General features: G+C 37.9%; 1 protein-coding gene across 1 annotated transcript in view; it reads left to right on the forward strand.

Annotated features, from left to right (window-relative positions):
• The window catches only part of COL24A1 (collagen type XXIV alpha 1 chain), a gene marked incomplete at its 5' end in the record, with an annotated part of 145,751 nt that overhangs the window by 89,884 nt on the left and 37,467 nt on the right, over positions 1–18,400 (forward strand). Inside the window, 9 exons of the mRNA XM_082003176.1 lie at positions 1,105–1,158; positions 3,057–3,110; positions 4,138–4,191; positions 4,949–5,002; positions 13,278–13,331; positions 13,815–13,859; positions 13,976–14,020; positions 15,310–15,363; positions 18,314–18,367. Of these exons, the coding sequence (XP_081859302.1) occupies positions 1,105–1,158; positions 3,057–3,110; positions 4,138–4,191; positions 4,949–5,002; positions 13,278–13,331; positions 13,815–13,859; positions 13,976–14,020; positions 15,310–15,363; positions 18,314–18,367 (468 nt within the window). The remainder of the gene's footprint in view (positions 1–1,104; positions 1,159–3,056; positions 3,111–4,137; positions 4,192–4,948; positions 5,003–13,277; positions 13,332–13,814; positions 13,860–13,975; positions 14,021–15,309; positions 15,364–18,313; positions 18,368–18,400) is intronic.

The following is an 18,400-nucleotide window of genomic DNA, read 5'->3' on the forward strand; positions in this document are numbered from 1 at the left end:
GGTAAAAGCTAAAAAAATATTGCGTTGGGTTTTTTTTGAAAGGCAGAGATCTCAGGCTGGAATGTTGTCTTTCTGCTATGATACGATTTCTGTGGAATAAACTGCTACTAGGCTCTTGAAAGGAATATGAGCTGTCTAGTAAGCTCAGAAGAAACACTTTTAGAAAAAAAATCTCACTGAAGTGCCAGTGTAGTGCTACTTAAGCTAGTACATTCCTACACATGTAGAAATAGTGATGCCAATGTGTGAATTGCCATTTTAAAATAAGTTTTGCTTTTTAAAGAATTACAGACATGGTACAGTTGTGTATTATGCCACTAGGAGCTTATACATTTCTGCTATCTTTCCTGAGCAGTCATGCAATGTACTCTGGGCAGCTATTGCTTTTTCCTTAAGCTCACTGTTTCATACTTTTCTCAACTGGGGCCTTGCACTGTAATTATTTTTTTTCTATTCATTTGCAAGCCGGAATAAACTTTTTAAAAGTACTTCCTCTCGTATCTCCTATTCCATATGGTGGTACTTGTTCTATCCAGTGGAAATTTGTGGGAGAGCCTCAGGAGAGAGTTATTTCATTTTTAAAAGGACTCCCAAGCTCTGATCCCCAACTTCAAAGGCATTTGGGGCTACAATACCTAAAGGGAAAAGTCTGACAACACCTGATACAATATAATTTTTGTTTTGACTGCTTTTACTTTGTTCCACTGAGTTTATTCCCCTTGAAATTTGTGGTCAGACTGAAGCGCTAGCAGAGCAATTATCACCTTTAATTGTATGTTTCTAAAGCTTCTAGCACTGCAAGACTGAGACGAGTGGCAGACCTTAGGTGGTAGCACAGTACGATGATTAAATAAATGTCATTTCTTTTCAAGCAGTAGCCATTTACTGTTGGTATGTCTAGATGCAGTGATCCTCCTGTATGGATTGTAAGCCAGGCTAGCTTGTGCAGTTATCGTTTCCTCACAGGAGCACTTATACAAATAGACCAGTGGTTCTCCAGGATCAAGAAATGTGCTGTGCTCCACTGCTGGGTTGCTGGGGACCTGCCAACCACAAACTAATATGGACACTGTACTAATAAAAGTCTGTTTACTTTTTGTACAGGGATCAGCTGGCTTACCTGGAGAAGCTGGGCCATCTGGAAGCCTTGGCGAAAAGGTATAATAACGTAACTGACTACTCAGCAACAAAAATCAGCTTTGACAAACCATTGGGATGATAAAATATTGATGAGAGATAGTTTACTGACCACTGACAAAGCTAATATTCATGTAGCTGTTTTAGAGCAGAGAGATGTAAAAAATGGTAACCTAAATGCTGCTGTTTGAGCTATGCATCTGGTATCCTTCATTTTACTTGGCAATGAATTTAGAGCTGATAGATTTGATATTTTCTTCATATTATGGCACTCACTTTACTATCCACTGCTATTAATTCACAGAAACTGGAATAAATTATACTTGTTTTATACAGTAGTCACTGTTTTTGCACTGCTATGGAATGAAGACACAAGTAGAAAGGTGGCACTTGTCTGTATGCATTAACTGAGTAAAGAAGACAACATCGTTAGTTTTGTCTGCTGTGCAGTAACAGTTATGTTTATGAAAGCAAAGTTTAGCAGACTTAATGTGACTAGAACAGTATAAATAGCTTAAGCATATTTGTCATGGTTTTATTTAGGTGAAGTGTTTTAAAACTGAAAAACAGGAAACTATTACTGGACTGCATGTCAGCTTCAATTATAATAAAAACATAATTGTTTGTTAGAATGATCCAGCACTGTTTCTATTTCTTCCCTGCAGGGCCGAGTTATTTCACCTAGACTGGTGGCTGCTATTTAGGTGTTTTATTGGCAAAGTCTTAATAATGTATTAGAACTTCCATGAAAATCTGATTATAATTTATATAATCTATGAAAGGAAATACATCAGTGGAAAGCACTGCTTGTTAAAACTAAAATTTAGACAAGTCTTATATGGCTTTAATGATAATACCATCTTAGAATTTGGTGTCAAAGGATTCTTGTTCTTTATAATTACCCTTGGGCCAACAAAGATTACCTTGGGATACTGCTGTTAGTTTAGCAAGGAGGGAAAAGGCAGTAAAAGACTAATTAATCTATCAGCAAATGGAAGCAAGCTTCTTTGTGGCGCAGTAGTTGTTGTCATTACTATGTTGTTTCTGTAGAATTTATCTTCCTTTTTTGTGGATTAAACAGTACAATGTAAACATGCTATGTGAATTTAAATGACAAACATACTTCCAACATAATTATTTTAAAGAAATGTGTCTTTAACAGTATGCAACATAAAATATAGCATTATCACTATGTCATGTGTACTATCTGCAATAAAAGTGTAATATTTGTATGGGGATAATCTACAGCCAAGCTTGATGTTTGGGCTGGATGTTAGGCAAATAAAAGGTGAGAAGGTATGTCAGACAAGGAAGACACCTTTCCTACTTTCCCTACCCCAATTGCTTCTGCAACTGTTGAAGGGCTGGTCTTGCTTTTAGATCTGTGCTCTCCTAACACATACTGAAGAAATGAGGTGGGGGGGAACAACATTTTATTTTTGCTTGCTTGTTGAGGTAAATTTTATGGATTAAAGAAGAATATAACTATAAATGCGATGCACCCAACAGAGAGAAAAGGGATCTGCTAGCTGCAGTTCACAAGACTGATGTACCATATCTCTTCTTCAGTCTTCTAGGAAAAAGGAAGACAGAGAAATTCAGTTTTATCATCTTTTTGAAATATCAGTCAGCTTGTTAGGAGGAAGGAGTGCAGAAATTCAAAAAGGCCTCTGCACTCTTTCTGAAGCACAGTCCCTGAACCAATGGTGTTATGCATTTTGCACTGCAAAAAGTTGTTCCCTTTAGCAGCCAAGTCTCTTCTAGGCTACAGGCTACAACCCTCTTAAAGACCTCTTAGATTGCTGTGGTATTGTTACTGCAGGTTAGCCTCGTTGGCCAGATATGCCTGGCTCAATGGACATGGAGTGAGTCGGGAAAAGAGCACTCAGTGTTATTTTCTTTTTATTTTTTTGTTAAAGGGAGAGCGAGGCAGTCCAGGACCAGTAGGTCCTCCTGGAGAGAAAGGTGTTATGGTAAGTCACAAATAATGTAGAAGCCATAGTTATGTTACTTACAAAGGCACTTTACTTTCAAAACAGTAATATATTCTCACTCTCCTGACTCTGCAGGCTTTATGGAGAAGAGTGGTACTTATGATGCATTGTTCCTGGGAAATTTCATTCAGCAGCTTTATCACCTCTGTGGAAGTGACATTGCAAAGTGACCTGCTGAATGAAACCGAGGAGCAACTGCATTTTTTAAAAATTGCTCTAAGCAGACTTATGTTAAAAAATATCAAACACAGTGTGTTGAAAGGAGGCATAAATAAAGGAGGGAAAGTAAATGAATGATCTCCTGTGTAGACTGGCTTAACACAGATTATTCTAATAGACTGATAACCAGCATCACCTCTAATTCTGTGGCACAGCAGTACCCAGACAGCCTCTCGGTGCCACTCTGGTGGGAGGACTGGCTTCCTGACAACACCACTTGTCCTAAATCAGGATGCAACATTTCATACAGCATTAGACAGTCTAGAGGCCGCTGTCATGTTAAGTAGGTTGTTGGCGCACGGAAGTAAAAAGCTATACACACATGTGCCCATTGCCACATAGATGTTGAAGTTCTTGAGGAGAAGCGGTTAGGGTTTGGTTGTATGTTTGCTAGCAAGCACTGTGATGGGTCCAGATGGACAGAGAACGCGTTTTGTCTTGGCCAGTCCTGCCCACACCAGGATGTGTCCGTTTTCTGTTCCCACTGTCACAGCCTTGATGTGAGGATTTTGAATTCATTTACAACTTAGCAGCTTTTGTTTCAGAAAATCCCTGTCACCTAGTGCCTGTCTGTGGGAAAAATTCTTAGGTTGCATTGATGATTATTGTGATCCATCCAAACAAATATCTGTTTCCTAAACAAAATTTTGGGAATAAATTTTTGAAGTTTAAACATTTTACTGACTTACCTCCAGTTTTTCAGTTAAGTAACTGGATTTATTATTTTTATTATAAAACCAATTTTGATTAAACTGTTCAGTCTTTTCTATATTTATTTCAACTCTAGGGCTACCCAGGATCTCCAGGAGGCCCTGGGCCTGTGGGGCCAGAAGGATTACCTGTAGGTATCGAGTGGTGCTTTGGTTTGACATAAAATGTACCATTTTCAAATTGTCTTTTTGTTCTGATGAAGCTAAGGATGGTTTCTAATTTGTACTGCAGTCTATAAAACTGTCATGAAAATTTGCCTGTCCAGACACGAAGTCTGTTCATCTGCTCTTTACCAGGATGATCCATGAGAGACAGGAAAACTAATTTATATCATTTACTCATCCATTTAAAAATCATTCTGTTGAGACAAGTAGGGGAATAGAATTTTTTAAGGATGGTTTAGAGTTGCACAACAATTTCATTTTTAATTCATTGATGCCTAATATAATTTAAATATATTCATTCTGTGTTTGTTTTCATTGTTAGTAAAAAATAAATTATATTCTAATTTGCTGTGTATAATTGTGCTATAATTTGGGTCTTCAGTACAGACGAAACCTGAATCTTTTATCACAAATTGTTAGGGGATTTTTAAGATAATGTTGCTGAAATACAAGTATCCTTTAGCAATTTTGGGATATTGGACAGAAGTAATTTATGCAACAGTCCCATCATGATTTCTTATTCAGAATAAAGTTATATAGTGTCTCTTATTTATATTTTTTTCTAAGTAAATTGTACTAACACAATTAATTGAATTTGAACCATGAGTGAAAGTAATTGATTTGTACTGGTTGCATTGACTGTTGCTCAATGTGCATGAGCCTTGTAATTTTCAGAAACCTGTGTATAGAAGGCAATGAATAATAAGTTTATTTGACATGTAGGGACCTTCAGGGACAAGAGGACCACCAGGGCCACAGGGACCTAAGGGAAGAAGAGTAAGTAACATTGCAGTTTCATGTTACTTAGAGCAGAGTGTAGTGTGTTGCCAGTAGGAATCTGATGTGTAACCCATGTACAGTTGCTTCCTTTGAACTCTGTCCTCTTAAGCCATTTGTACTGAAGTCAGGCAGATAATCCTTATATTTTGATATAGGAAATTATATGAATCTTCATTTCTCCTCACATTACAGTTAAATGGGGTTTTGCCATTGATTTCAGCTGAGAGCAGAACCAGAACCAAAATGATCACTGGCTTTATTTTCTGTATCCATAAATATGCAAATGTTGGCATTTATAAGTACCATTGGACTGTTTCAATGTTTTAAGGATTGTTTTCTTTATTTGCATGTCATTTATGTCTTTGGAAAGACAATCAAAATCACCCAAATGTAGTTCTGAGAGAGGAAGAAGCAAAGTCAGAAGACGGTGTATGCTAGAATCTCAAACCTCTGATTAGACTGTCATTTCTATTTCATGCATTTTTATCAGGGAAATGGGAACCATTTTTTCACTGTATACAAAACACTAATGCAAAGCCCACATAAGCAAAGACAGCGTCTGTCCCGATCAATTTGTATGGGCATTTGATCACAATACATAAAATCAGTATCAGTGAAAGTGTTGCAGTTTTCACCTGGGGATGGTTGGCTACATGGTTTTCATAAACACTTTCCTTCATAAACCCCACCAGTCATTTGCACTTCCTGTCTGGAGGTTTTTTGGTCATGTTTTTGTAGTCTGAGCTCAAGGTGCCTGCAGGAAGCGCTTCCAGTTCATAGTATAGATGGGTTTGGTTGCAGCATGAGCAAGTGTATTCTCACTGGGTTTATGGAGGTTGTCGAGAATAGCAGTGAAGATGCACCTTTCTAACATCAGCCTCACCTAGCAGTTTGACAGCATCTCCAGGCTTCCTATGAGACTGGTACAGCTCGTACCAGTGGCTGGACCTGTGTGTCTTCACAAGTGGTGTTAGCATTGGGCAGTGCTTACCAGTCATTCCTGACAAAGTCCCTGAATCCTTGTTAGTGAGATAATTTTGTTGGTTTCTTTCTGTCATAGGAAGCAGAAACTTTTGTTTCTACAGTAAAATACAATTATAGCCTTCCTTTATCCTCCTTTGTTATGGTGATACCTATGATTTCTAAGAGAATACATGGTAAAATTTGACAAGTTTTAAGATCTGGAGGTTTCGCTCCAGTTAAAGATAGATACCCGAGAAGCACGCTTTGCCTTTTAAATAAGATTTTAAATTCGAAAATATTGTGGTTAGCAAACTTTGTAATACAAAATTTATTAACTGTATGTTCTTCTATGTTACTTTTTCATGATTGCTAAACTGTTAAATAAGAGATTGGGTAAAGAGTTATATTTTCAGCATATTCAAAACAATATATCGGAATATATTATGTATTTGAATATTAATATATTATATTTGAAATTATATTTTGAATATTTGTTGTAGTTGAAATATGCCATATTTTGAAATATACAATATTTTGAATATTTTGTATATTTGAAATGTATAATGCTTAGCAACTTCACAGTACACTACAGGATTATTCAGAAGAGAAACTTCACATGTTTGAAATAAGTCTTCCTCGTTTAGTACAGTTTCCTCCTCCTTCAGAAGAAATCTGTTTTAATTTACCTCATTGTTTGTGGTGCACTTTGTAGGAATGATTTGTGAAATGTAGCATATGAAATGTATAATCTCTGTTAAAAGTCTGCAACAGTGGTTCTGAGTTGCTCTGTATTAGAGAGGTTTCCAGCTGGCAATGCCAAGTGAGTTGTTTTGTTTTGGTTTATTTAGTTTCAGACATAGAGTATAATTCATCCCAGACTTCAGTTTCCTTACATGGGTAAAGCAGATTTGAGCATATGTCTACATACTAAAACTTCTTGTGCTTGTCTGAAGTACCTATCAGTAGCAGATTTGTCTGAGTCTAGGTTTCAGGATTAAGGAAGTTATCTCAGCAGCTCATGGAAAAGGACACACCCACCATCATCAGAGAGAATCTGTATGGTCTTCATTTTTCCCTTACAATAGATGTGGCTTTTTTTTTAAGCCAATTTAAAAGGCTATATTAGTAAAAATTTCTTTCTGGGAAATTAATTTGCTAATTCAATGATAGACATTTTAATTTAATAATGAATTATCTGAAAAAAAAAAAAAACACAAAAATACCCCAAAACCATATCCACTAAGAAATATTCGGTATTATTTTGATAATTTTGCATGCAGAAATAGCAAATGCTTCCCACATCTCACAGGTCACCTGCTTGTTTTCTGGATATATCACACATATGTAATCTATTAGTGCCCAGAAAAATGAGTTTATTGAAGCCTGTTTGTCAGGCAAAACTGAAATGCAGATATATTTGCTTATGCAACATATCTAACAAAATTCAAAGAGAAGCCTTAATTAGCTGCAGAGGGCAAGAATCCACCCCCCACTGATAAGTGCAGTGAACTACCAAAAACTGGTGTAAGCAGCGTCCAACCCCAGGCACCAGGGAGAAGAGAAGTGGCAGAGAAGTAGTTCCCGAAGCGTTCAAGAGGTGCTTATACACACGCGTTCAGTGGAGAGAGGCTCCGGGGCCCACATTAATAACTAAGGCAGCCTTCTGACAGGAGCGTGAATCTTGGCTTTGATGTAGAGGAGCAGAGGGAAAAACAGCCTTTTTAGTTCACAGGCAGATTTGAAAATGTAAATCAAACCAGAAATGCAACGCAGTTGTGATGCTGAAAAGAAGTAGCAGCTTGGCACCACTTTTTGTTCAGTGGCCTGATTCAGTGAAACTAATGAGTGCCTTACTTCTCTCTGATATCAGTAGGAGCATCTCTGAAAGTGAAATACATGCTGAATTGAGACACACAGGCCCGTGGCATCAGATGAGGAGTACACATATGCACTCATTTTCACGTAAAATGCTGACGTTTGAGCTTCACCTAAAAAGGAAAATCCCTTGGGCCCTGTCGGTCCACCAGCATTTCAGTTTGGTGGCCTATAGGATGAAGTGAGTTAGAAGGCCAGTTCAAAAGTAATTAGTGTAAGTAGTTGTCTCTGAGACTGGTACGGAACTGCTGCAGGTTGTACCTTTTAATTCCTCTGGATGTAGCATTCCCCTCTAAACTCCTCCTCTGATCCTTCCGTCCTGGCAGGTCTGTCTGCCAGCATCACCAGAGCGGGAGTCAGAGTCAAGCTGCTGATATGAACGCGAGTTCTCCCATGCAGGCTCTCCTCCCTCCCAGCAACATCTGCTACTTGGTGATTGTTTTTATGGGGAGAAGACTTATTTTAATTTAGATTCTATTTTGAAGGTAGAAGATAGTTTTTATTTAAGGAGTGTCACATCTTCTGCCAACTGAGACAGGAATCTTTGAGGGAGTCTGTCTCTGTGATTTTGGCAGCACATCATGGACTACATTGCTTATAATTAAAGTTAACTCAAAATAAATCCCAAACATCCCAAGCTCTGTGGAAGTCCCAGATTGGAGCTGTAGTTTATGCCTTTGCCTCCATCCAGCATGACTGGGAATGCTTCGTGGAAGGGGGTCTCAGAGCAGACCCAGGTCTTCAGAGTCTGTGAACAAACTCCCACTGAAGCCCCTGAGAATTTTGTCTGCTCTCAAGATCAAAATGTCAGACCCGAAGTGAAATCTCGCATAAGGAAAATATCTGGGGCCCCCTGAAACCTGGGGTTTGTCATCACTGGATTCAGAAAGAGAAGTGTCAGAACTCCAAGCTCTGTGTGGCAGGCCTCAGAAAAATGCGTACCAGAGTCATACAGAAGTTAAATAGAAGCATATGGAAATTGCCCTTTGTTGTGTACCGAAACAAACGTATCCTGTCTTCACAGCTGGAATCTACAGGAAGTCTTAGGAGCGCTGACCCTCTACTTCTGCACTGTCACAGAGTGGAATTCCTTCATCTCGTAAATTCTGGACCTTTCAGCAACTGGTTCACATCCAAGATTACCCAGCAGCCTACTTCTGCCTGAGAGTATCCAGCTGCTCAGTCTCCAGTACACCCAGGAGTTCTGGCTAGCTTGAAGGCAGGCTGTCTAGGAATCCATGCAGTATCTCACTGTTAGGGGGTTTTGGGGGATATGCCACTGAGCATAGTGCTAGCACAGAGCTTCCTCAGCTCATGCTTGAGACTTGATGCACTTCAGTGGGAGGTTGGGTCCTTGTGTGACCTGCTTTTTTTTTTTTAGTGTTAATCTCATGAAAACACAGAGGGAGAACGCTGCTTTGTAGATGCTTCAATGGCAGAATGACACTCTGGGCGGTGGGAATATCTGTATCTAAGAGAAGGAATTTCTCTCCATGACCAGAAGGAAAAAATACAGTAGGCAGCCATGAAGCCGTTATTTCATGTTCTTTTGTTGTTCTTGTTTGCCGGAGAAGAAAACCACAATGTCAGAGGCTGGTGCTTCTTTTAGTTCATACCATAATGTTTGACTAATACAACTGTAGCTTTTAATTTAAGAGGAAGAGATCCTGTATCATTAGATTCATTTAATGAGTGAGACCTAAGCAAAATTCTCAATAGCCACTAAGATTCTTAGCAGTTGGTATTCTTCAGGCTGATGTTTGGTGTTTTAAAGCTTAAAAGCAATAATTTTTCTGCACTTGCTTTCCTGGAATGCAGCTCATGAAATTCAGTTTTGAAAACGCAGATAAATGACATAAGTGTCGTAAGTTTGGGGCCAGGCAACAGCAGCTTATGTCTGTAACAGCCAGTAGGATTATCTTTGCTTCATTTGTGTCTGTGCTGGCATGGAGAACCTCAATTACCTAAGGATATCAGCAATCAGTTTTAATGGGTAATATCTTTCATATTCCTCACAAGCAGGGAATATGGAACCTAGAAAAATGTGTGCACTTCAGGGTTATGTGAAACAAGTGGCCAGTGTGCTTTGTGATACATCAATAGCTGCATGTGTTTATCTGTCTTAAATTGTTCAAAGGAAGTGAGACTAAAATTGATGTAACTTTCTAATATTTTTCCATGTCAACCACCAAAAGAGAGAAGTAGCTGCATAGTGTGTCTATGTTATTTTCACGTATGTTAAGGAGGCAGAATGAGAAGAACAAAAAGAGTTAATTGGTGCTTTTTGCCTTCTTAGATGGACTTTTTCTCAGTTTATTATCCTAGAGTTTCCAATGTAATATGTTCCATCTTAGAAACAAAGTTGAATCCGTGCCAAAGAACAAAGTAGTAGCAATTGTTTGGCAGCCTTACTCCTCAGCTCTCCTGCAACCTAAATTAAATAACAGCAGGCAAATAATGTGTATTTCTCACTCTGTACTAGCTATAGTAGGAAATGATACAGATCCAATTAATCTGTGCCAATAATGAGTCACACCATACTATTTATAGGAATGTTATGGTGTGCTTTTGTTAGATTATTAAATTGCCTTTCCCTTGGATTCCTGCACTCTGTTCTGTGGCTGGCTAAAGCTAGGCTAAAGTCAGGCATGGCCCAGAGGCAGAAGCTGAGCATCACGTTGGTTTCTCTTACTTTGTTTTCAATTCAAAATTATGTAGTAGAAGATTGGCGTTTTGAATGGTAGGCCTTTTCACTTGATTATTAGTGATCAAATCAGTTGTCATTCACTTCCTAATGATTGGGCTGTTGATGCAAACTCTACTGAAGTGGATATCTGTGTGACTAGCAGAAAGGTTTTGGTATGTTATGCACATAACATGGATTGAGAATCCTGTGTAGTTTCCTGACAGGACCATTTCTTAAAATATGTGCTATGACCTTCTTTATGATTAAAAGAAAAGAATTTATGTTAATACTATTAATGATAGAAGATAAAATCTAGAAAGGAATTTCTATATTACACAAATCTGTACAATCAAAATGTGTCCTTTTTCCTTCTTGAATATTTGAGATTCTAACCCCTGATTAGCTCTGTGGAGGATGCACAGAGACAAATGACAGGTCATGTATCTAGAAAGTCTGAGAAACACTAAAATTGTCCTGCAGTTGCTCAGCTTAACACTCTCAATTTTCCCCTCCCTATGTTGCCCTAGGGGACTCCTCTGCAGCTCTTCTGTGAACTTCTTTCCCCTTCTACCCCCCTTGCTTAATGACCTCTCCTCACTCCATCTCAAGGTTTCCTGTTCTCCCTTCTGCTTCCATTCTTGGAGGCATTTCACCTGAACGGAATGTCAGATCATGGGAGTCTAAATCTGCTCAGTCTGCCTTGAATTTTTGTCACAACGCATTTTGTGTGCATTATAGATGGCAGTTACAGAAAAAGCGCAGAGCAGTAACCTGACATTAATTTGATCAAGATGTTTAGCTTTCTTTTTAATTATGCTATATAATGATTCAATAATTGGGCTTACACAGTTACGTAATCTTAATGTTAGGCCCAGTCTTGTGCTTACAAAGTCCTCCATCACCCTTAAAAATAGCATTAGTGTTTTGGTTCTGATATCTGAGTGTACTGAAGTCACCAGAATTTTTTTCCACAGACTTCAGTAGCGTTTGGTTTGAGACCTTTCTTATTGAGAGCCATGCAGCAACCTGGAGTGTCTTCTTCTGTAGCCTCTTTTCTCCTCTAGCTTAAAAAAATGCCTGTAAATATTCAGTCCTGGCTTAGACCAAAACAAAAAGGTGGCCAGGCTAACCCAAGGATTGCCTCACAAAAGCTGTGTCCCAAACTACGTAAGTATCAAAGGTATTCAGACAGCTTTCCCTGCCTGTTCATTTTATTTTTCCTGTGGCTTCTGTGTGTTCCCTCGTGCTGGCCAGAAGCAGCAGTGCTGAAATGCTGACAGATAAGCTTCTCGTGGGATACTTCTGGCTCTGCCAGGTGTTGTAATTATATATCAGCTCACAGGAAAGGCCTTTTCTTGAGAGATTTCTGTTTCAGGAAAAAAGCCTAAATGATTCTGGATACACACTGTTCCTGAATTACCAATCAGACATTTCTTTCACTGTAGCTCCAGAGAGAAGCACATCAGTGCTTACCATCTGTTCTGACAGAGGTTTTGATGTGCATCAGTAAATCCAAGTCAGAGAGAAGAGAATTCAGCTATGTTTTGTTTCAAAAAATTCAAGAGGGACGTGGAAGTCACAGACATTTTTAAGGGGAAGGTAATCTAAATAAAATCAGACATGCTTCCAACGAAGTCATTTTACAAGCCTCTGTTATTGCCTATAAGAACAGTATTACAGCTCTCTGGAAATCAGTCATGATTGCATGCCCTGCACTATAAACTGTGACCCAAGATGTAAGGTTCTCTGCAACTCAGAAATGCACTCTGAAAATACAGCTTGTTTTCCTCTAGGCACTGCCATAGCAGTGTACTAGTTCCCTCTGCCACCAGGAAAGCTGTGGTGTCTCATCCTCCCACTGCCTACTGCTGTAAAGAGCCTGGCTCTGTCTTGGTACTTACCTAGCTCTTGCTTTAAAGTGGTCTGGTTTTAGTTTGTTATTAACTGGTTTTAATTTTATTCTTCATACCCGAACAGTCATGGTGTTTAGAATTATGGAAATAACCTCCTAAATCAGCATGGATAAATTATTCTTTTCCATTTTGCTCATGATCTGTTTTAAGGATTTTTCATTTCCTTGTAAATTAATGGATTTAGATTTCTCATCTTAAATAATAATTTCTGAATGTTTTAACAATAAATATTTGCTATATTATAATACAATAATATAACAGGTGATCTTTTTTCATCTATTGGTTATAAAAAGTCACTTTACAAGAGATTTTAGTGTAACAATAGGGCAATTAACTATGCAAGATGATAAATTGCTTTTAGTCTTGCCTCAAACTGGTTTACTAATGGAAGAACTTTATCCACCTGTTTTAGAGTCTTACTATAGCAAGCTGAATTTTTGGACATACAATTTATAATATGCTCAAAAGAAAGCACTCCATATATATATATATATAACACTAGCGCTTACCTAAATTCTTCTAAATATGTCTGTTGCATCCATACAAAGTGGATAGGAAAGAGAGCAGAAAATAGCCTGCATGCTGGCTCCAACAGAAACCCTGAACATTTTCTTTACATATTTTCCAGAAAATCTTTCTTCTTAAATTCATATTTAAGCAAACCAGAAACTCATATTATTCTTTGAAGCTTTATTTCACACTTAACATACAATGAAAATTGTTTTTCTTGCTGACAAACCACATTTCCCTTCTCCTAAAGCTTATGTTGCATCTCCCTGATGATAACAAAAACTAATGCATAATTAATGTAACAAACCACGTGTTCAATATTCAGGGGCCAAGAGGTCTAGACGGTCCTCTAGGGGAACCAGGAACACAAGGCATCAAGGTGAGTGCCTGCATTGCTCGGTACTGTATAAAACATTTACATAGACCATAACAGATAAGCAAAGAAAACAAACAAACAAAAAACCAATACAGCATGTCAGAAACCATAAATTTCTGTGTAATCCAGGAGGAGATTTGCAAATTTCTGCCTTCTTCAGGTACTTTCTTATTATGGTATAAACCCATTTAAGCCTGAATCTGCACTTTCTGTGGAGTTACCCCGCATTTAAACTGTGTGCAGCTTATCTAGCCAATGCACATAGAATTCACACATTATTTGTTATTTATCACAGAATAGTTTTTGGGTTGGAAGAGACCTTTAAAGGTCTATATTTTATTTTATTATATAAAGTTTTTATTATAATCTATATTTTATTTTATTATATATATTATATATTATTTTTATATATTATTCTATAGGTGTGTATATATATATTTATATATATACACACCTTGTTCTTTTTAACATATCTATATTTATCAGGGAGAAAGAGGACATCCGGGAAAAAAAGGACTTCCTGGGCTCATTGTAAGTATTGGAGCCAATCTTTGTAGTAAGCCTTAACACAGTTACTGCTAATTTCTGAGCTGTGTTTTGAAATTATCTGAAGCCAGCATCATTTTTCAATATTTCTCTTTGACCAGGGTAAAGCTGGAAATCCAGGAGAAAGAGGAGACCAGGGTGCACTTGTGAGTATGAAATTCTCTAGTACTTCTACCAAAAAAAACCCCAAAAACCATAAAATCTCATACTTTTTCACACTTGGGATATGAAGGAATTTGTCTACTTTAGAGCAGATGGAAAACTTTGACAGTATGGTTTGCATTTATTCGTACAAAGAATCATGGTCAGAAGTGAGAGTAAGTATGAACATGGTCTAGTCTGCTACAAGACCAGTGTTTTCATGGATGATGGTCCACAGAATACAATATAATAGCAAACTGCAGCAGAAGAAATGGCAACTGTAGTTAGTAGAGGGGTCCTAGAAGTTGCTTTGGTTTTTTAGTTTTATTGCAGTTTTAAGGAAGAAGGTCATTGTGACATAGAGAAACAATTCTTTCATAGGTTTTGGAGTAGTTCTGTACTATCAATGTTGGGATAAATACAGATAAATGTATATCACATGTATAGGAGAAAATTTTTCCTTTTAGGGCTTCTTTCAATGGAAATCTGACATGTTCTATTTTAGGTTTTCTTTTACAATGAAAGTTACCAGTCTGTCCAAATTGTATTGGATTTTCAATAAAGAAGGAAGTAGAAAAGCAGAAACAAAGCAGTAATGGTGGTGATTTTGTGCAGAAATTGAGATTTAAAATGTCATTTGTCACTGTACTTCTCTTGCCTCTTCCACTTAGATTCAGGAGCTTGTTGCCTCTCACCTTTGACACTATGGGTTTTCGTTTCCTCTTTATTCACTAGGACTTTTAGATATATTTATATATACAGAAATGAATGAAGCAAAACCTTATTAGGATGAAATGATGGGAATTTGTACATTTATTTAAAAGTACAAGATACTGCTCTATTCCTCCTACAGCTACAGTTTCTAGAAAAGAGTATGAGACAGATATGCTGTAAGCCTGGTTGAACAGAAAGAAAAGTGGGCTGTGAACCTTATTGATCATCTCAATACAGCTTGTAGGGCAGGACACTCATAACGTTGTGTTTAGGTCCAGTCTTGCATGCACAAGCAGCACGTGAGTCTAAGGAGAGTGATAAGGAACAGGTAAATAGTGGCTCAGCTAAGATCCACACCTATGTAAAAGAAACTGAGGAAGGGTTTATTCCAGGCTCCCTCACCTGCCACGGGAGCTAGTGATGTGGCAATGCACATCAACCAGAAGAAAAGGCTACACATATTTCCTGGGTATTTCTGAGCAAGTTATAGAGTGAGCAGAAATGAGAGAAGAAGTGGCTTTTCACAGAATATGAAACAGCTTGTTTCCAATGATTTTTTTATTTTATTTTAATCTTCCAGGGTTTGCTTGGGCCTCCCGGAACCACAGGAGACCGGGGACCAATGGGAGAGCCAGTAAGTTGATCCTTATGCCTGCTTGAAAATTTTTCCACATATTATGAATTCCCTGGTAACTCAAGCTCCCTTTTACCGTGATTCAGTGTTGCCAGCTGGAATTGTGGGGTAGCTGTTCCAAAACTGCAGGGCTAAAGTCTGCCTCCCTTGCTTAGTGTAACTTGTTCATAAGGAGACCTGTTAATCACGTTGGAAGCGCTGTAAAGGGATGCACAACATAAGACAGCATGACAGAATCTGGACCACAGTATTATGTGGCTTTATGCTGCATTGAGGTAGACATCTACATTATGGATTATGTAAATGAATGTGCCACTACAGATATTAGTGGTATTTTTTTCAGGCAGATTTTAGGATAGTTATTCAGGAACTCAGGGACTACATCTATTTGGCAGGTTACATTTTCAGCAAAAGAGAGGCTGTTATAATAAACCTCAGATATTTCTCTGCTGTATGGATTCTTGTTTTGATGGTTATTATTTCAAAGCCACACTCGCTTTCATGTGGCTAATATTGTCACAGAAGATGATGCAGGATCTGCAGCAAATATATGAAAAGTGCTGCAAGGTGTAGCCATGACAAGAATACTATTGCATCACTATCTCGGGGGGTAAATCAGATTATATAAATAAAGTGAAAGAGTGTGTGCTGTCCTAGGGGAACCTGGGAGAAGGCTGCCATTTTGTAGTGCAGAAATCTAGGAGTTGTGAAAAAATGTGTGTTTTCATTGCATCTGAAAAGTTATTTTGCACATCAAATGACATATAGTTAATTTAAATCTTGAAAGTGAACTTTTGATATAAAGTGTATTGTTTCTACTAATTATTTATAATATTATTAAATATTATTTCTACTAATCTGTGCATGCTTACAGAAAGCCACTGCATAATTTTGGGGGCTAGAAAAATACCAACAGCCAACAATAGGTTTTATTTTGGTAAATTTTCTTTTGGATATAATTGCCTACTTAACTTCAGCTGCCAACTTCTAGGAGTGGTAAAATGTCTCAACAGAAAATGTGTTTTCTAATCGTTATTACTGGATTCCTGTCACTTTACGTCTTTTACTTATGTAATATTCATGTTCTGATATCAGAGAACCTTAAAATGCAAGGCTTATACATAAAATTCCTGCCATTTTCTGATCAAGTCTGAATTTTCATATATATAGAATGACTATCAGCCTTATCCAATCTAAATGGTCTGCTCTTGAGCAACCTGCATCTCTGTTGTGCTCATCATCATAGAATCTACATATGCAGTTGCAGAAGTTAGAAAAGCTTATCCTGTGGACAGGGTAACTTTTTGTTTCAAGTGCTGAAAGAGTAAAATGTCTTTGGAAAATGGTCTGTGGGGCTAGAAAGAAGTGATGAAAATGACACAAGATGTTACGAAATGAAACACATGGCTCTTCTTCTAACTGCCCATCCAAGCAGCTTGATTTCATCTTCTGTCAGCTGGTCACTATATGGAAGTCAGCTGCTGAAGCAGTTTCTCTGGCCCTGTCACTAGTTCTGCACAGAGCAGAAAAGACCTAATTATTGGTGGAGGAGCAGAGGAATTAGAACTATCTGTAGTAACAGGCTTGATCTAAATTACACTCTAACTTTACCTACTTGTCAGTAAAACCCTTCTTTGCAAATTACCTGTTGTTAATGGTTAAAAGGAATCCTTATATTGCAATGAAATTTTGGCTTCTGAAATTTCCTGAAAGTCTCAGAGGAAAGATACATTACCAATCCAGCAGACTTAGCTCCATGGTAATATTACAAAGAAATACTTTACTTGTCACAAAGCTGAAGTTTGATTCACACTTGCCTAGGGGTATGCCATGGAGTCACTGCACATGAAAACTGATGGACTTACTTTAGGACAAAGTGAATTCTCAATGGGAAATAAACTGCAGTTTCAGTTGTTTACATTTAAATGAAGCTATAGAGTAAAATATATGCATCTGCTGAAATCCTCTCAGTAATATGCAGTTTACATTGTTGCTACAAGGAGAGAATATACTCGCACGATCACTGCCAAGTCATCAGAAGGAGCAAAACCGTATGCATAGTCTGTAAGAGGAAGTGAAACGAGAAAGAGTAAATATTTGCTTAAAAGGCTTCTATCATAAATATGGGTAGCAGCATCTTTCTTTTACATGAGAATAACAGATTAACAAAATGTTTTGAATTTAGAATGTACTTAAACAGAGATGAGTCCCAAAGGGGTAAATGGATATGAACTTTCTGAAAGTTCAAAGACTGGATACATCCAGAGAGTTGATTTGTCTTGACATTCATAGTGGCTATGGAGTCAGCTGTAAGCTGTTACAGGCAGCCTCTACCCCCCAGCACACAAATCCCATTCTGTGAGCAGAGATGGACAATCTAACATGTCCAGAGAATTTGAGCATGCCACTTCAGGAAACGATCCCTACATGTTACTGCAATAAATCTGTTACTTACGGTAGAGCTTATAACGAAATGCTCGTAGTGTAGTTAGTAATATTACCAAAAAGGCTCCAGCCTTCAGTCCATTACACCTCAGCGATTGTCCTGTATAAACATTGCTAAATCCGTAGTGAAGCACACAGTAGTTGTTTTCAGTTAATGCCATACCAGACTGTAGGCTTTTCCACAAAGCAAACCAGACAGTCTAACAAACCTTAATTAAACAAAGTCTCAGTTAATCAAGTGGAGAGCTTAGTTTAGATAATAATTTACTTTTGGTCTAAAAGAAGACACATCTGTGCTATTGTTTGAAATCTGTTATTTCAGTGTGTCAAGACTGGCAATGAGGCCTTCGGTACAGTATGCCATCATGGTACTTACTTACACTGTTGGATTCAGGAGGAAAGACAATGAAATACACTTCTTTATGCCATTTATGACAAAGTCAAGACTATACAATGCAATTTAATGTTAATTGAATGACACATCCAAAATTTTCCTTAATGCCAGGGCCCAAGAGGACAACCAGGGGATGTTGGCCCTATTGGAGAAATGGGTTTTGAGGTGAGCTTTTAACCATTTATGTACTGATTGCAA

This window comes from Phaethon aethereus (assembly GCF_964289735.1).
Source record: "Phaethon aethereus genome assembly, chromosome: 8".
NCBI lineage: Eukaryota > Metazoa > Chordata > Aves > Phaethontiformes > Phaethontidae > Phaethon > Phaethon aethereus.